Source organism: Frieseomelitta varia, unplaced genomic scaffold (assembly GCF_011392965.1).
Source record: "Frieseomelitta varia isolate USP_RPSP 00005682 unplaced genomic scaffold, Fvar_1.2 scaffold_870, whole genome shotgun sequence".
In the NCBI taxonomy this organism is placed as follows: domain Eukaryota; kingdom Metazoa; phylum Arthropoda; class Insecta; order Hymenoptera; family Apidae; genus Frieseomelitta; species Frieseomelitta varia.
In genome coordinates this window covers 182,080-202,068 of record NW_025110668.1, presented here as the reverse complement: position 1 = coordinate 202,068, position 19,989 = coordinate 182,080, and the positions used below count along the sequence as shown (strand labels likewise).

Below are 19,989 nucleotides of genomic sequence, written 5' to 3'. Positions count from 1 at the left end.
TAAGCGAGAAAAACTGTTCGAGAAACTGTTTGAGAGGAGGTATCGAATGATTAAGCTTACCTCATCGACGCCTATCTTTCGACACGCCTCGAGAAAATTGTCAACGTTACGCCTGCATCTTGCCATTGTCAACTTGGGCTGCAAATTACGACAGTTACGTGTCAAATATCCGAGCATCGTCGCTTTTAGACGGCGAAAGACACTCACCACAGCCGGTGAAGGAACGTGGATACTGGCGACCGACCTAGGTTTCACGTGGTTTGCCAAGTGACAAAGTACAACTCCGTCTGTCAGCGCCGGGGCAAGGTCTTCCGGTAGAGCCATCTTCAGCCTTGTTTCAATGTGCTGAAAAGGACAAGGCTCAAACGTTAGCAACTCTACTGTTACAACAGGTGATTACCGAGTGAAAGTCGATCCTTTCCGATACTCACGTTTCGAAGCTGCTCGATCAAGTCAGCTTCCTCCTTGGCACGCTCGAACTCTCTTCTCATAGTGAACGAGTACTTTTCGGGCACGTTGCTGTTCCACGTAACCGACCGAGGAGACTTTGGACTCCCGCCGTTTCTACTAGGACTGTTGTTACCTAACGGACATTATATATATTCCATTTGTTTGTACGAGACACGTCCAGCCATGCTTCTACCTATTTTATTCTCTCTACTCGCTGATTATTTCTTTTTTTCTTTTACCTTCTACGTAACCAACAGCGGTCTTGACCAATCTGGGAGTGTGCCCCGGACTAGTGTTGGAAGATAAAATGCTCGATGACGTTTTGATCGGCGAGTTAGGCTTTTTATACGGCTGTTCGAGGTATTTCCCGTTCTTATTGCTGTACTCGTTATTGCTACCGTTGATAATCGGCGTGTTCTGATAGTTGATACGCGACGGTGTCACTTTCTGCACCGGTCTCTTCGTCGCGTTCTCCTCGTTGAAGATCTGCTTACCGGTCATACCGAGTGCATCTTTGTTGCTGGCAGTGTCTGTCTCGTTGTTCTGCGATTCGTTGCCTGGCGGTGTCACCTGTTCACGTGGCCTGTACACGCTGGGTCCCTCGTTGGCTCTTTGTTGTCTCAACGCCTCTTTATACTCTCTAAAAATCAGTCGTCGCATGTTACTTGCGATATTTATTGAAACACGTTGCGATGCGTACGTCGACTATTATCGTATACGATATCCAAAAGTCAGTTTATTTTCCAATTCTATTATTAACAACAGAAGACGTGTTAGTTGCAAAGAATTAAAGAAATTAAAGAAAAATAAGACAAAAAGATACTAATAATAAAAGACAATATGACGATAACTTTCCAATTGCTTCGTATTGAAAAGGCTGGAAACGAATGGAGCAGTAGTAATTATAAAAATTACTTGCTATATGAATGATTCTGCTCAAAAATATGAATGATGCTCCTTTTTAAAGATCCAAGTGTCGATGCATGCATCGCAAACTATAGGAACCTTCGCACGATACGAACGCGTACCTATAAGTTTGAATGTGATTGAGCGGCCTTTTCTCGTCGCCGTTCATCAAAGAGGTAGCGTTCGCGGTCGATGTTTGCAGCGGTTGCACGGACTGCGTGTTCGTTGACACTGGCGTTGTCGTCTGGCTCAGATGAGCGGACTCGAGGGGACTGAAAAAGACGCGGGAAGGACACCTGACGCTTATGCTCGTCTGTTAGCCGGTAAAAATCACTAGGCAGTCGTGGAACGCGGTCGAGTGACAGTGACAGGCTGTGATGATTGACTTATTAACAGCTCGCTTACCCGGGCGGCGTAATCGACGCGTGGTAGAGGCCAGAGGTCATCGGTCTTCTGACATCGGCGCCATTCTCCGACGTGCTTCTTTCTAGTTTTCTCTTTTCCAACTGGTCGTGCAGTATCATAGCCTGTAAACACGGTTTCGTTTAGTGAGAAAGCGAGAGGAGGACCGAGAGAGGCTCGAGACGAGATAGACTCGAGAGAGGAAAGGTGAGCACGCATTCCTAGCCAGCCGCCTTGGATGCCGGTCGCGTTAATCGCGAGCGAGCGCGAGACGCTGCCGGCGAGTTCTTTCAATGGGTTAAGGTCATTCAACGAGGCTTGAACGACGGCCAAGCGCGACTCGACAACACACAGAGATATCATTTTCAAGGGGCGCGCGTGAGTTCTATTCACTCGCTAAATATAGATGTTGTGTCACACGCGCTCAGACTTGGAGTAAATCTGAAACACGTTTAGTGGAGAAGCCGGGACACGATATGTCAGCGCGGTTCGGGCCACTCTGACGAAAGCGGCTCGATACCTACCTTGCCGAGCTCATCCTCGAGCGACGTGTGCTCGCCAGGCGAGATGGTACTGGGAGTCGAGGTTCCGCTGCAGGATCCGTTCACGCCCGTTTCGTGTGGCAACGTGATCGAAAGTGGCGAGCATTCTTGACGCCACAGCCCTCGGACCTCGCCGTCGTGCACCTGCGCGGAAAAACGTGTCCAGCAGGAGGTACTACGAGAGATCGTCGAGACGGTTTTGTGTACGTGTGTCGTTTCTGCGTGCGGTTGTTTTTTTCGAAAGTTTATTTGAAGTTTGCGTCTTTTTTTTCTACATAATTGGATTAGTCAGAGAGTACAAGAAATGTGCAAGTCTCTCGCAGGGGGAAAGAGTTCTTTCTACTGGCGAGGAGATCGAAGCGATACACAGCGGATTCTATGAAGTTTCATAGCCGAAGAGGTTGTTACAGAGCCAGCCGAGGAAGAAGAATCGAAGAAACAGGACGAGGGTGAGAAGAAGAACGAGGGAACTAACCGCGCTGTGAATTTCTTGGGACCAGCGTTTGTCGACGCCGTCGCTGGTGCTGTATCCGCTGTCGACGTTGTGCCGCCTGTGGGTCCTTGTGTCCAGAGTCGCGTGGCCTCTGACATCCAGGGGTGTCCTCCTCGTACGGCCGCCCCTTGCTCTCTCGTGCTTCGCCGCCTGTCTCTCCAAATATTTGAAGATGTGCGTTCGCCCGCGAATGCATAGCTGCGAACACAAGCGGGAATAGTCGGCTGAGTGATCGGCCGATCGGCAACTAGGAAACGGGATTCGATTCTCGTTTTTATTCAGAAGCTCGTGCTCACCGAGGCAGGCGGCGAGGTCAAAGGATTGTCGGACAGTCGAAAGTCGACCAGGCTCTTCATTTTCCTCATCTCGTTCGGAAGCACGGATATACGGTTGCCGCTGATATCCAGCTTCACGAGTCTCAGGTACGTTAGTTCTGCGCAGAATGTTCGATTTCACGATCGTCGTATATTGTGCATTGACTTTGGCAAGAGCGTAAAAAATAAATGCACGTTGTATGTGGGGAAAAAAAATCCATTTTTACGCGTAATTTGTTGAAAAGTTTCAGGACAAATTCTAATATTTTATTTGAAAACTGGAAATATCAATTAATGCTTTTGCGACATTCGAGAATAGCGCGAGGAATACTTGTAACATTCGAGAATTCCCTGAATTAAAAGACGCATATTCAAGCCACGTACTTCTTAACGCGTTATACATCGATGGTATTCTAATGTTGAAGATTAAAATTTCAAGGTTGTCAAGAAACAAAAATATAGGACTCTGCGTCTATTTTAATATACACTCAAGACCATGACCTCTGCTCCCCATCTTCGATGGTGGCGCCTGTTTGAACAGGTTTAAAGAAGCGCTACCTACCTATAGGCAGGTGCACGATCATGTTGCTCCTCAAGTCCAAGGACCTAAGTCGCGCGAGGTCGCCCATCCGAGGTGGCAGGTTCGTGATTTCGTTGCAGCCTGCGTCGAGCTCGGCCAACGCCGACATCCTGCCCAATTCGTCCGGCAGAGACGCCAGTCGATTGTGAGCGACCAGTAACGTTTGAAGCGGTAGCCTGCATATCTCCCGAGGTAGAGACGTCAATTGATTGCGACTGCGAACACAAAAAACCATCGTCGCTCGTTAACTCCAATCCGCCGTGCCGCGGTGAAGCCTTGGTGGCTTCGCGACTTCCTGCCCTTACCGACCTAAGATCGAGGTAGTTGAGGGATTGTAGCATCGCCACGGTTTCCGGTATTATTCTTATCGCATTGTGGTAGAGGTGCAGCTTCTCGAGGAACAGGAACTCGGTCACTTCTTCCGGTAATTCGGCGAAACGGTTCTTCGAAAGATCTGCAACAGAAACGAAACAACTCGTGTACATTTGTCTCGATTAAAGATCTTTGTTTCGTTAATTAAATGAATCGTGTTCTAATCGGATGCAATTTTTAGTAGACAGATACATCGTATGGTCAATACAGATCGCTGTTTCATGGATACTTAATCTTCTGCGATTGGAATTGTCTATTTGCAGAGGGAAAAGATTATTAGCTAAGTGTAATTATTTATTCCAGTTTATAATATGGTAACTATCATTTAATATTTTTGGGTATAGATAGATATGTAAATATGTAACTTTTAAGTTACATGACGTTTTAAATGGTTAAATAAATATACAGATAGATTAAAGTACGTGTGTTGTATCGATCAAAGCACAAAAGTAAGAGTCTTTTAATTTCGGGAACGCACAGAACAAAAATAGATCTTATCGCATTGTTTATCAAGACAAATCTGTGTACTAAATATATTACGTACGTTTATGTCTCTTTATCTCTTTATTTACGACGAATAAATGTACAATCACACGTGTATTAAAAAATCACAGAGTTTTAGTTCGCTAATGTACAGATTGTGGCATTCCTGGTACAGGTCTAAAATTGTAACCAATCTTCACAAATAATCGATACCAATCTTTTTAAAAACAAGTGAAAAAAATATTTCTTAAAGAAGTTCGATTAATTGAGAGACATCGTCAAGTCTCCCCGTAGGAACAGCTGTGCTCCGGTTAGGGTGGTGCTCGAGTTCGCTGGGGGTTCTTATGAATGGGGTGCGACGGTCACGTGCGTGTACAGTCTCGAAACGTAGGAAAAGGATAAGGGTGGCTCAGCTGCTGCTCGGCTTCGGGGGCTACCTTTCTGATCAATAACCACCGCCTGGTGTGCTTTCGTTTCCTCCGGGAGTTGGTTAGCCAACGGTCCGACTCGTCCTTTTCCTTCGCACCAGCTTTTCAAACCCCTTCCCTCCTCCCTCCTTCTTCCTTTCACTATCGATCGGACGCGTCACCACCCTGTCCAACGACACCCCTTGCTTGCATTCGATCATTTTTGTTGAAACCCCACCGCGCGAATCGCAATTGAAAAGTGTCTCGGTACGCGCGCGAAACGTTAATTCTCGGGGAAATCTGATCGCGCGTTCTCGGAAATTCGATTTCGGTTATCTGGTTTACGCGATCGGGACCAAGGAAATTGCTCATCGATCGTCAACAGGATACTCGAGAGTTTTCTCCAAACACTCCATTCATTATCTTTCCATCCGGCTGGATCTGCGAAGTCTTATTACGTATCGAGGAACGAGTTTCCCTCGCGTGCACGCCCACGACCATAATGGGGAACGAGACCATGGGGTGGAAAGTAAAGCGTGGAACCATTGGTACACACGGTCGATCGCATAATCGTCAAGCAAGGGCGTCGGCCCGTTGGTGTTGGTGCGATGGAGACGAAAATAGCAACCCCTGTTCCGTCTCTGTGCCATCGCCGCGACTCTCGTGCAATGAAACTAAACAATTTTTACCGAAGCCATCGTCTATTCTATTTATTTTCGACGATGGGGAACGACAGAAACTGATCTCGCTCTCGCTCTAAAACGACACTATCTATCGTCGAATAGGAAATGACGAAAACTATGAAACTTTCCTCTTCGTAGAATTTCACAAAATTATTTATTTTTCGCTGCAGGAATTTCAATCCTAAATTTAAACCTTAAAGGCGTCATTGGATATTAGATTAATAACAATTTAAGGATTCTATTACTAATCTCTAATATAAATTACTGCATTCTGTATAACTTAAATGATAAAATAATTTAAATGAGAGAGATACAAATAATTTAATCGAATATTTAATTTAGTATTACTAATTTAATATCATTCAAGTCAAATTGCGAAATAAAATATCCATGATTGTTTAATCCCTTAAATATACCTATCCCCATGACATTTGCCAACCAATGTAGATAAAATTTCTCATATATTTCACAAGAGTAGATGTTCTTTTCAGAAAAATAATATTCCATACAAATTGACAAGTGTTTGTGAAACGATACAGGTAATCTGTAGCACGGCAAGAAAATAGAATAGCAAGATAAACAGATAATAGAAAAATCTCATGGGCCTGAGTTTTCGCTCGATGCCAATTTTTAAGCGACTCTTCATGCGCCGCACGCGCGCGATTCGTCGAATGTTAATTGGCATAGAAGTCGTAACGGAGAACTTGGTAACTGTGGCACATATAGGGTGTTTCACGAGAGGGGTCGATGCACCAGGCGATTCCAAGGACCAAGGTCGAGGTCCAACCGACCGAGGGATCGATACCATATACGTAGATTTGCGTGACGCTGTACAAAGTTGCTAGACTGATCCGCGAACGGATGGGCGTGTCCCTGGTTGTCCAAGTGTCGCGCGTTTTTGCGATAAAAACAATTAGCGCTGTTTAACCAGGCTGCCAGATCGCTCCTCCGACCCGCTGATAATACGACACCAACGGAATATTAAGCCACCGCGATCGAAGTGTTTCGCATTTTTATCGCACGCTCGTACGCCGCTTGCTTGCTTATGCATACGTGCAAGACAATAACGCCGGAAAGACGGTACGCGCAATCATAAAGGGTTGGACGTACGTATACGCCAACGAGTGAAAAATGTCCGCCTAGTAATTTCCATGGTAATCCGCGTGCCAAGTCGAGGAAGAGAGAGAGAGGCCGACGACCGGATAAAATTACCTCGCTCAGAGGGAAAAATGGAACACATTTTTTTTTTTTTTTTCATGCGATTAACTGTTAGATCGACCGATGGATGATTAATTAAATTACTTAGTCGTTAAGTGTCACTATGTGCTGATTAATTTGGTAATTGGGAAATTCGTCATACTGAGCTGGCATTTTGTCCAAGTATCAGACAAACAGGAACGTGTTTTGTCCAATCAAAAAAAATCTTTGCCACGATGAAACTCTTTGGAGGTTCCCCAAGGGGGTTCCTTGAACTACAAAATGTATTGTCAATTAACTGTCTTTATTAATTATTCACTTACAGTACATATTTGAAGCGATTTTAGTCGAAGACGAAAGATAGAAAACGACACAAATAGAAGAACGAGAACTTGCGATGTTCCAATACGCAGAGAAGAAGAATCCCAAGGAAAAATGGTAACAACAGTAAATAAATGTATATTCTTAACAGAGATAAAAATGAAAGTTGCATTGCGAATATTTTCGTGCGAACAATATCTGACGCAGACATCAAGATGCCTTTAATTGGTCGATCAAACACGTGTTGTCAAAGCGAAACATTTTCACGTGTCGCGTGAAACGATATAATTCCCCTTCTGGGAACGTTCAATTTTTCAACTCCTTTCTCTAATGTAAAACCTTGCAATTATCGCGCGTTTCGCATAAATTTACGAGACCGGAGAAGGAGTCGCGGCGTGTTGTTTGGGCGTGCCGCGTCACGAAACCGTTGGCTCCTGTTGTCGATATGAAACAGCAGGGGGTCAATGACCATGGACGAAAATTACCTCGTACATTAACTGAAACACGAAATGGTAGAAAAAGTGCAGAAAACGATCACGAATCGATCGTGATACTTTCGATGTTGTGTTAAGAAGAACGAACGATCGATAAACAGGCACGGAGGCGAGTAGGGGCCAATATGGTCGACGTGCGGAATCGGTGTAGCGTGTTTGCGGATAAAACGCACGAGAAAATACTCTAACGACGTTAAGTTATCCTTCTCGGGATACGTATGGGGGTTGTAAGAGCCGGCGTAAGGGCTGCCGTAGAACCGTGGAAACAGAGGGTCGGCCGATCGATAACGCCCCCATAGCAGATATCGTCCAGAGAGTTGGCTGCACGAGGAGCGCAAGGTGTCCCATGTGCGGCGCGCCTACCCTCTTTTGCGAACTTTCCTGCTGGAAAATAAAATGATTCGGGGCGAGGAGTACGGCCTCGCGAACCAATGATCGGTAACGACGCTAGAAGAATCGCTAACGAGCCGCGTGGTGTCCGAGGGCTCGAAACCGATTTAATTTCACTCCAGATACGTCATTAAAACGTTAACGCGCTTAACGATCAATTCCACGTAAAGACGGGATTAACGACCGTGCCCGTGATACGTACGAGCACTGCTGACACGATTGCATTTATAATAAAATTTGGCACTTTAGTGCAGAATGATTCTCCTGGTGATTAGTTTTTCAGAGATGCGCGTATATAATGATTTAAATTTAAAATATAATTTAAAATCAAGTCTTAAATTTTGGACACGAAAGCGTTTCGTTCTACTGTACTTACAAAATATATTTCTACTGTACTTACAATTTTTTTTTTATTAGTAACTTATTATTAAATTATATTCTTCCGCTTTTACTTGTATTTTTTTTTTTCCATCCACCAGAAGATTTGTGTTATACTCCATCTCTTTTTCTTTACTTCTACTTTAGTGAAAATATTTCCTGTATTACTAAAAATGCCAAAAATGTTACTATTATTAAATAATACTTTAAATATTCCACTTTGGCAAAAATATTTGCTGTATTACTAAAGATGCCAGAAATATGTTATAATATCTTTAGAATATTCGATAAGGAATGTTAATGCTCGAAAGGGGTGCTTTCTCTCTATGATTCTCTCTTGATTCTCGACGCGTTTAACGATCGATTTGAGGGAAGAACGATCGCATTTCGCCCGAGGTAGGCGATTGATTTTCCCCGCGATTCCCGTCCTGAAAGGAGCGACGTCGCGAGAAGAGAACACGAGAAAAGGACGAAGAGGAGCGCGAGGAAAGCAAAAGCGAGGAAACGAAGGGAAAGGAAATTCCGGTGGCGAAGTCGTGCGCGGACTGAGAACTTCGCCCTTGAACCATCAGTGAAGAGATCGCGTCAAAAGCGAAAAGAGAAAAGCGCGGAGGAGCCACGAAGGAAGAAGGTAAGAAAGGAGGGACAAGAAAGGACGTACATTTTGCTCCGTTGCTTTTGTAACAGGCCGACACACCACTTCCGGCGACGCGAAGGACGTGAGTGCGAACACGACTCGCATACCCGATCGGACTCGAGGCGGACTCGACTGAACAATCCTCGGGCACAGTCTATGAAACACGAACGAAACATCGACAGTCGCGAAACGACCGATTGTTTGAAGAAATTTATTGTCCGATCGGTTAGTCCAAAGTGCTATCTTGAGAAGTCTCGTAGAATTTAGATAAGCGTCTAATGACACGATCTACGACGTAAGATCATGTGTCGAGAGAGAATCGGATTTTGCTTTGAAACTAGCGGAACGGGTTCGCCGAGTATGTGGCAGCTGATAGAAATTGGCGATTTTGATTACTAAAATATATGTACGTGTATACGTTTTTGGTATATATATTATATATAGTATAAAATATATATATTTATAATATATATATATTTTTTTTTGGTTGAAGGGATATTATACTATTATATATAGTATAAAATAGTATTATATATATAGTATTAGTACTAGTACTATTTTATACTATATATAATAGTATTATACTATATAATTATATACTTATATAGTATAAAATAGTACTAGTAGTATAAAATATATATATTTATAATATATATATAATTTTTTTTTTGTTGAAGAAATATTATACTACGGTTGGATGATTTCTGATTCGCATCAGAGATTTTTCATTGGACGAAGCATGTTTTTCTGTTTCTCTCTAGACCATTCTCAAACTTTCCTTTCGATTTTTTATATGTAATTCCTAGGGCTGTGCGAGAACCCGAAAATATCGGAAACCCGATATTTTCGAGACGAGTCAGGAAGAAGTTGAGTTGGGTCGGGTCGGGTTCCCGAAAAAGTCGAGATTCTCAAAAATTTCGAGAACCCGGCTACCGTTTCTCGAACTATTCTACAATGCTGTATAACAGCCTACGAAATGTGTAAATACATAGTTCAATTTCTTCTGCCAGTTATTGGAAACACAAATTCTAAGAATCGTGCGACCTGATGTATACAAACGTGTGACTGCGTGCTTAGTACTTGGACATTATGTACGCTGTTGAGCAGTATCGCTGAGAAATTCGGGCAGTTCAGACGTATATCTCAAAATCTGCGTGAATTTAATAAAGATTAAAAATCTTTAAAAAAAAGTGTCGAGTGATAGTGAGAGTAAAGTTGTGGTAGCAGGAAGTAGTGCAGAAGATGTCGTGCAAAGGAAGAAGGGAAAGAGAAGCTCTGTTTGGCAACATTTTCAAGAAAAAGATGATACAAAGGCGGAATGCACGCATTGTCACCATGAATTTAAAACTAAGTATGCACATACTACTGGTTTATTACGTCGTTTGAGGCATATGCATTCAAACATTAGTATATGTAGAAAAGAAACTGAATCGATATAAAATTTGTCGCATGTACAAAATGTTACGCGAAAGATTGTTAAATCAAAAGATATGACAGAAACAATTGCTCGAATGATGGTTCTAGATCTGCGAACTTTCGATACAGTTTAAAACGTTTCACTTTAATGAATTATTTAAGCTTATTCCCAATCCCAACTCTTTCGAGAATCTCGAAATTTTCGAATACCCGCCCCGACCCGATATTTCTCGCACACTTCTAATTCTAAGTTTGTCTCAGACCAATGTAATCTCAACGACCAATTAGACTCGTGTCTAATAAAATTGCAAAATATTTTGTACAACACATACAATACATTCATAAAAAAGTTCAAATACTTTCACGAACAATTATACATTTAAATATAAATACACGTGAACGTGTGCGATAGAAATACCCTTATAAGGCATCCTTATACGTGAAATAGAGATCTCTAATGGTCAATGATTCGACGTTGCATGAATTAAACTCAGACGTGGAGAAAAAAAAAAAGAAGATTCGAGAAAGAGAAAGAAAGGGAGAAGGTAAAATAAAGACGTATGGTATCGCGCAGCCGGTTTTCCATACTCTTGCCGTCTGACCGTGACAGGCAACGCGCACCGAACACAGTGCGTCGCATTGTGCACGCTACGTGTTCAAGCGTGCCAGTACGCGTGCACGCCTTCATGTACTCACGCGTGTACCCCAAAGCGGAACCGTATGGAACGAATCGCGAACAAAGCACACGTCTCTTCCCTTTTATACGCAAATATGTAAACGAAAAGACGAGAGAGAGAGGGAGAGAAAGAGGCGTGCAAATATCAGGCGCGTTAATTCGACATTTTCCAAAGTGGAAGCACGGAGAATCGATTAGTCGTCGTCGCGCGCTTTCGCGGAAGCGTAAAAACTCTTTTGGTACGTCTTCTGGAAACGGACAGAATTTGCCTAGCCTTTCTTCGTCAGCGGCGACGACGCTTCAATTATTGCAGCATCGTAGACGAGCAGCAGCAGCAGCAGCAGCACTAGCAACGCAAGCATCGCTTTCTTTCACGCTGCCTACGAAAAGCCTGGCTCTTCTCGAGGGTTCCTCCTCGTTCCTGCTCTCGTTTACCCAGCCTCCTTCATAACGTTTTCAGCACAACGAGCGCCAGCCGAGTTTCCAGGCTGCGCCGACTCCGCCATCCTTGACCTAAAAACTAATACTCGCGCTGCGAAAAGAAGAAAAAAAGAGAAAAGAAAACCGAGAGCAACCTGGGGACACGGTGGAAACTCGTCGGAAGGTGCACGGGGTGTAACGAAAACCACGCTCGATAACGCGAACTGGATAGATCGCGTTACACCGGTGCAACCAGCTCGAACGGACCTCTCCTACTTTTTTCAACGACCTCTGGCCACTATCGTGTGACAGTTTCGCGTCTCTCTGTCACGTCGAAAGAACGAGCGATAGATATCACTATCAACAACGATTCGAAGCTCCCCATTTCGGATCTCGTGTCTGTCGAGGCCATTCTCGGAGTACGGCTCGGTTGCAGACGAGTGATTGGCAGCGAACGTGAGTCCCTTTATTCGCTTCGTTTTTTCGTTCGAAACGTACAAGGAACCCCCTTTTCACAGGTATAATTGAAAATCGTCAATGCTATCAGTTCAGGTTACAGAATACCAACTGAAGACAGAAGAGACAGTAATAGATATTAAAATGTATCTTCTACTGTTCCGATAGTCAAACAACCTGATTATTGAAATTATTAATAGAAGTGGGCCAGTAGTCCAAGCGGCTGCACATGCTATCACCAAAGATACATGTTCTGTTGACGATGTTCTCACGATCAAATCTTTCTTGCATCTCACACAAGTAATTGTCGCTATCATGTCCATTGCTACGTTCTTCTAAAGCTAAGAACACAACAAACTGACCAAGGTTAAATCCGAATAGCTAGCTGATCAATATGATGTCGCATTTGTCGCTTCTCAGTCAGCCATGACCTAAACTTGTGCTCTCGCTATCTTCTTATTTCAAGCTACTCATTCATCACCGAGCTTGTGCATTTATTCCGCGAATGTCCACCGGCAGCGAGCAGCGCTCTCCAGATCGAAAGCGTGTTCGAAAAACGTGGTCTCGCGATGACTGGAAAGGGCCTGGTTCGATCGCGTCGCCCGGAGTTGGCCCTTTGTTCGTAACCACGCTGCGTAACCACGAAACAAAGCCCTGCGTACAGGTCCGTCGTTATTCCCCTAGAGACTAGAGACCCCAAGGACGCACTCCTGTCTGCCTTTTGTTCCACATCATCGCCGATCAATCGATGGACGTCGACTTTCTCAACTTTGTGTTGAATGTCGCCGCGATCGCGTTAGAGGAACATCGACGACGTTGGAGCAACGGGCCAAGGTTCGAGGCTAAGTTGGGTGACTTGATGCGCAAGGCAGGCCGCGTTTGGGACCGCGCTCGTTAACGGCTCGAGCCGTCTAATTTAGGTCCTCGGTTAACGAGATCGAGGAGAAACGCCAGCCTCGTAGATTTGTTTCCATGCGAATTATTCGGCCGGCGCTGAGCCACGGGTGTCTTCTAATTGAAGCCACGGACGAGGCTGCATGGATACAGATTCGGTTAGCCTTAATCGCGCGACGGCCTACTAATTATCCTTGCTCGCGATTCCACAGCACCGCCAGCCCGGAACCGGAGAAAGGTATATCACGCTACTTGCTACTTCCGATCTTTAATATCCGATTTGTGTTGGAAAACTATTTTTATTTAAGAGATTCTTTTGAAAAGTTTCGCCACCCGCCGTGCTCGAAAGAGTTAACGAGAATCGTTAACTCTTCAGGACCATTGTTATACAACAGACACGCGTGTATAATACGTGTAAGTGCAACAGTTAAATCAGATAACTACAAATTGCAAGTAGCATTGTTCTACGCGATTCAGGCTTCAATTAAGAATCGTTAGAGTCGCGTGCATCTTGGTGTTCGTTAACGATAGCGGATAATCGAGGAACAAGATCAAGTTGTCTTATCTTGATATAGTAGTATAAATCTCTAGTTTAAAGAGAGGAAACTTTCTAATCTATGTAAGAGAAGCAAGGCTGGGGAGAGTAAATATGAAATAGTAAACAGAATGTAAATATTTTTATTTTCTCATGTGTGTAGTTACATATAGAAATAGTATTGTGAAATAAGTATTTCATTACAATATAGGAAAATAATATTTCACCAAATAGTAATATTTCACACAATAGTATTTAGAATATGGTATTGCAAGTAATAGTGTATATATATATATATATATACGTATACACGTATCTGATTTATATTTTCATCACACCTTTGAGGCACATACTACTCGTTCTTCTTCATCTCATTCATCTTCTGTTTTCCCTAACTACCAATACACAACATTCACACAACACACATAGCAACTTTGGTTGCTACACTTGTCGACATTCATAATCTATTAACCTAACAGAATAGTAGATAGCAAGTGATAGTTGTGAAATATGTTTAGTTTTAAAATTTTCAATTCACTATTTTCAATATTTGAATCCGAGTGAAAGTAGTAAATAGTATTTTCTCATGATTTAAACTATTTAATGAAATAGTACTTCATTCAAGCATTAAATGAAATAATATTTCCAAATAGTATTTACTTGTGCAAATATTTCAATGTTTACTATTTTATATCAAATTATTTCAAATTTTTCCCCAGCCGCGAAGAGAAGTATTTGTGTTATATACATATTTATAATGTGCGCTTAGCAACGTCAAATAATCGACCGAATCTATCGAGTCGTCCGGCAATATTCATTCGATCGTCTTATTGTGCGTCACGCAGTTTATTGCTAAATACCTTTTAACGACCAACTCATCAGGAACGAAACAACTTAATGACGGCCGAAGAATTCTTAACTACGAGCATCGATTTCCCTCGAGATCATTCCGAATGGAGAGGAGGGAACATTAGTGGAATTCGCGGATTATTCGACGAAACCTGTTCCCTCGAGTAACTTTTTAGTTATCAAGTTTTGAAATTTTCGATATGTTTTAACATTTTTATTAATACTTTTATTAATACTAATTACTTTTTTATTATATTATATTTTTATTAATACTTTTACTAATACTAATTACATTTTTATTAATACTAATTACTTTTTTGACAAGTTTCGAAATAGTAAGTATCCTTACTTTTATTCCAATTTTTGAGAGAGTAAGTTAGATACCAACGATAAGAATTCCCATTGTTCTAAACTTAACTCTCAGGGAAACTACGTTAGTCATGGGACAACCCAATGCGAATAATCGAAACGAATCGCGCGTTTGTGGTAGAAGAGATCGGAAAAAGGGGCTTTGATCTTTTGGAACGGTGGTAGTTTTCAGGTTACCGCGCGTATTTAGGGTCGATGCTTGGTGCAGCGGAATCGGTAGCGAGCGTTCTCCCCTGCCTGCTGCCCATCCTTTTTCCCGCGGAGAAAAACGGGGAAAAACCGATGCATTAGCGAAATCAAAGGGATTAAAAGCGGTTGGTAAACGACAGACAAGCTCTCGCGGTTTGCTGCGTCGTCAGCCAAGGCACGAGCAGAGCGAGGAAAGATCCGGAAAAGGAACAGAAATGGATTGGGGTCGCGTCGTGGGATTCAAGGCTGCCGCGACAGGTACAAAAGCGCAGCCGATCGTGCAGGAACAGGTTCAAAGATTCGGATTTAAAGAGAAGAAGAGAGACAGTCCCTTGTCTCGCGCTCGCGACCAGAGAGCCAGCAGAGTCTCGTGATATGGAAACAAAGCGGTGCTGCCCGTAGATTCACTCGTTCGTTCAACGACGGAAAAATCGTTCCGCGAACAAAGCGCGGGGAAACTAAAAAAAAAAAAAAAAAAAAAGAAAAAGAAGAAAGAGAAAAAAATTCCAGGCGTCGTCTGGGTGCAGAGCGCGCGATATGAAGTGTCGCGAGAAGAGAGAACCGGCGTAAACGTTGCGTCGCGTCTTTCATGGGGGAAAAAAAGAAGGAAAATAATAAAACGCTCTCCTTCCGACGATCGCGCTGGCAAAGCGCGTCGCGACGCGATTTCTGCGAAGTGAAATTCGCGAGTTTTCGCACGAGATAAAGCAGCGTGTCTCGGAATGTAGGACAGTCGCGAATAGAAGTGGCGCGAAAAAAAGAAAGAAAATTTTTCCAACGAACGAACCGTGTCATTTTCATTAGATCGCTTGAATGGAGGTGGAACTGTCGCCACGTTCGCGCGTTGCCGCGCCTAATGATCGTGTCGTTATTCTCGTTAAAAAAAAAAAAAAAGGCTAACATCGAGTCGCGAGACACATTATATCGTATTAACGATGTGTCACATCGCTCGATTCAATCGATATCGACTAGCTAGAAGGAAAGACTTGGACGCGTTAACCTCGCCAGATGATCTTGCACGGAACGACTTATCGTACGACGACCCAAGAATAACTTGATTACATTCATTAGCCATCTATAACGTTAGCCCGAGCAACGCGACACAGTACAGACCATAACAGTGTTTCGTAGCGTTTCGTTTCAAACTCGTGCCACGTAAGAAGCGTGCACAGACTGACAAACGAGATTACCCAGAACGATGATTAGCGGCCGTCCCTTTTTTCTACCTGTCTCGACTATCGATACCTCAAGCCGTGACTGACTGCTAATTCAAGAAGCTACGTGCTCCTCCTACTGAATCGTGACTTCGTCTAAAAAATTTTGCGTAACACCGGTTGTATGGAGACGGACGTTTCACTCGTTTCATTTTCTGGCGAAAGATCGTGGAAAGGGAGGGTTTCACCCACATCCGCAATGCGGCTGCGATTTATCGACGGATGAAACGCGACTGGAGACAACCGCGCCAAGTTAAGTCCGCGGTCGGCCGATTGACACGCCTATCTTCCTTTCCCATCGAAGCTGGGATTTAAGCGTTCTACCGCGTTTGCGGTTGTTGCACCGTGCCGGAAAAACGCTGCCGAGTCTTTCCAGCGAGACAAGATTCAGAGGCAGAGATTCCGATCTTGAACGTGTACTAAAATACACGCGTACACGTGCTACGTGAAACGTGTACTAAGGAATCAAGGAGTCGCGTTCTCGAGTACACGTTTATACATCTTTTAGAATTACACGTCTTGTCGCGTACGTTACACTATACACGTTTTAATGTTATACATCCTTTTATGTATTACATCTATAGTCTTTTAGTTCAGGAAATCTACAATTTTTAATATGACAGAGATTTTTTTTCGTTGGACGAAGCATGCTTTTGTTTGATGTACAAAACACGCTTCTTTACTGAATCTAGCGAGACGCTTTGAATCTGTATTGTACATTTGACGACAAATTTGAGTCATTCTGAAACATGACTCGGAGTTCAAAATTCCTGAAAAATCTCGATAGGTCTTGAATTCTAAAAGCAACAAAAGTTTTCAAAGTCTTGGAAATTTTGCAAGTCTCGATCGTGAATATTGAAAATATTAGAGAAACTTCGAGTTGTCGCAAATACATTTATAATATCAACGATATTCGTGTATAGAAAACCAGGAACGTGCTTCTCCATTATATGATTTTACCATCGATACAAATACACAGACCTCTACTCCAGATCTCTCGAGTTCACTGTTCGATCGTTTCGAGCTCTGAAAGGATTCGCGAGAAGTAGCAGACCGCCCTCGTATTTTAAGGAGCGAGCCGATGAACGATTGACCCGCTTTTTAAAAAGCAGCCTGTGCATCGGACGTGCACTCGCGTTTAGAAATCATCGATGCGATTCACCGAGGGGGGAAAAAACACGCTACGGCAAACATCTTTCACTCGAGTTACCCGATACAGACGGCTCTTTACACGGTATATACGTCGTCCCGGTTCGTCATTTTCTAATATCGCCTCGCCCTTGTAACCGTGAAAAAGTTTGCGGAGCACTCGTCGATGCTCATCTCGACGCGGATTATCTTGCGATCCGCGTTTTCGAGGGCTGATGCCCTCGCGGGTTTTTTCGCACGTATCGGGCAACTTCGGCTGGCCTCAAGGGGGGACTGACCCAGTTCGTGAACTCGTGAAACGCGAAATGCGACGCCGGCAAAACCCGATGATCGCGTTCGCTCGCAGAGGTCGCGGCCGTGAATTTCAATGCTTGGAAAACGGGACGGAGAATCAACTGCGTAACAATTAACAGGTTTCGCAACCTCTGCGGCACTGTCGTCGATTGGAAAAAAAAGGTAAAAGAACGTTCGAGCGTAAGTACGGTATCGGAGTTAGCCGAGAAGAACATTCTATGTGAAAAATATTTCGATTTTGATAGGTAACAAAGGTTTCGGAACTAAACTGATTAAACTCTCTGAGGAGTTCATTCTGATTCTCTCAAAGTGAAAATATCTATTGAAATAATGCTGACGTGTAATTATTATAGCGCGAAATGCCTGAAAATGAGATGTGACAATGTGACGATTATAAGAATCTTAAAACTGAAGATGCATTAGTCCAATACAGTACATCGAGTAAAATACCGATAATTTACACTTAGCATCAATCGCTACGTTCTTCTCGCGCTGAGACGTATAGATACATATGTACGTTCGTGATCACAAGACTGCACTAACGAAAGGGTTAGGAAACGACGTACAGGTGACACGGTACTAGCGTAATTAACGAAAAATATGGAGTGGGTTCGCGTATACGCTAGGACGGCCCTGCGATATTGCTAATTATAACTCGGCAACGAAACCACCGCGTTGGCTCGCACGCGCGAGTACTCGCGGGATCGGCGCGTACACCGTGGATACACCGTAAGTGCGGTGCATATTAGCGACGAGCCGCAAAATGGGCAAAGCGTCGCTGAAAACCCCGGGTTTTCAAAGACACTGGTTCTCCTCCCGCTCTTGGCTCACGGCGGTTTCACGCGCCACTACTTTCATCAGCCCTTTTCTTTCGTACCCACGTTCGCCGACGCTAATTAGCCAGCCGACTTCTAGCCGAAAGTGTTTAATTAATGTGTCGTTTAACAACGAATCGTCGGCTCGAATATTGAACGCGAAAAATCGTTGTTTAGCCGTGACGCACATCGATTGCCCGGTATTGTTTAAACAGTGCTCGATCTAAGGCACAAGGAACTGTCGTTGATTCTAAAAGTTGTTGGGTCGCGAAATAACGAACCAGGAAGAAGTACACACTTACTTTGAAGTATTATATTTATTACAAACATGTCGGCACTTGGGCGAAAAACAAACAGGGCGTAGCTTGGGGACACACGCGAGATACGAGACACTTACTGATATCGGTAGCATTCATCGCGTACTCTCGAACGTGCGCGATATCATCGGCAGGCGCGAGTACATACATATATTGGCACGGGCGTGCGATATGCCGGCACGCTTCTTGTAACAGGGTACTCCGTAAAATTGAGTTCGAACTCTAGCGATAATATAGACCCTCGAACAATGAGTGTTTGAGGAACGCAAATCTCTTTTGGGAATCAGTGTTAGTCCGGGCAATAAACAACGATAAGACAAGTTAACGAAGAGCATAGAAATAAAATATAATATACATGTAACATACAGACACACAAAAATTACGAAAAATAGAAAATTTACACGGGAAATAAGAAATTGATATTAAATGAATTTAGTTGCAACCAAATTGAACTAGTCTGATACTTTCAAGCACGCTGTTCTTGAAAAGTATGAGAGAAGAAAAGTACGCGCGAGTATTGATAATCGAAGCGGAGCAAAGGAATCTGTATGTATATGAAAAAGTATTGTATATGAAAAACGATGGAGAATGTCCAAAATGAAATAAAAGTTACGTTAATAAGTCTTGATGGTGGATCCAAATATCGTTAGTTTAAGCGTTACAAAACATCTCGCGTAGCAAAAATGCGTCGAGTTTCGCGTTTGCCAGAAAACCGTCGGTGTCTTCGCTTGCATTGGACGTTTATCAAGCGCCAAGTAGGCGCCTGCTAGGAGCCGCGTGAAATCGCAACATCGAAACGGGCGGGCGAAATATGCGTCTTTCAAGCACTTGAAACGCGCGTTGCACGGAACGGCGTGCTCGAGGTTCGTTTGAAAGAAAATGCCCGACAACACCCTGTCTTTACGACCGTGCGAATCGTAGACCTGAAGTTTCGAGGCCCTCTTGAGACGCGTGCCAGCCCATTCTCGGAAAGCTTCGATTACGAAACAGTCGTTCTCCGGTGATCGTTCGCCGGTGGTGCGTTCTACCCGCGGGTAATAACGAGTCTGACGAAAGAGAACGGGGAACGAGGCGACTTCTCCGCCCTTAGATGGCTGGCGAGTACTCGAGAAGAGGCTTCATCTTCGAGGAGTGCTCCTTTGGCAGAGGGACAAGAGAGCGAGATAACCGGGCACCCCGGTACCATGGCGATGCAAACGACGTAACGCGTTATAGAGTATCGACCTGTTGGCACCCCTGCTGCCTCTGCAGCTGTTCCATGCATCTCTATCTTTAGCTCGGACCGGCCCATCGCATGGGACTCTCCCATAGCCATGGTGGCAACTCTCCCTTCGCCGTCTCTCGTTT

General features: G+C 43.7%; 1 protein-coding gene across 3 annotated transcripts in view; it reads right to left on the bottom strand.

The window, feature by feature from the left end:
* The window catches only part of LOC122536772 (leucine-rich repeat and calponin homology domain-containing protein-like), a 37,567-nt gene that overhangs the window by 13,531 nt on the left and 4,047 nt on the right, over nucleotides 1–19,989 (bottom strand). For 2 of the 3 annotated variants that reach the window (XM_043669437.1, XM_043669436.1), the window contains exons 2-12: nucleotides 3,997–4,141; nucleotides 3,670–3,902; nucleotides 3,090–3,226; nucleotides 2,776–2,991; nucleotides 2,283–2,444; nucleotides 1,762–1,883; nucleotides 1,479–1,628; nucleotides 690–1,090; nucleotides 432–583; nucleotides 208–345; nucleotides 61–138 (exon numbers count right to left, since the gene is read on the bottom strand). In XM_043669437.1, the coding sequence (XP_043525372.1) occupies nucleotides 61–138; nucleotides 208–345; nucleotides 432–583; nucleotides 690–1,090; nucleotides 1,479–1,628; nucleotides 1,762–1,883; nucleotides 2,283–2,444; nucleotides 2,776–2,991; nucleotides 3,090–3,226; nucleotides 3,670–3,902; nucleotides 3,997–4,141 (1,934 nt within the window). The remainder of the gene's footprint in view (nucleotides 1–60; nucleotides 139–207; nucleotides 346–431; nucleotides 584–689; nucleotides 1,091–1,478; nucleotides 1,629–1,761; nucleotides 1,884–2,282; nucleotides 2,445–2,775; nucleotides 2,992–3,089; nucleotides 3,227–3,669; nucleotides 3,903–3,996; nucleotides 4,142–19,989) is intronic. The other variant, XM_043669438.1, reaches the window with a different exon arrangement.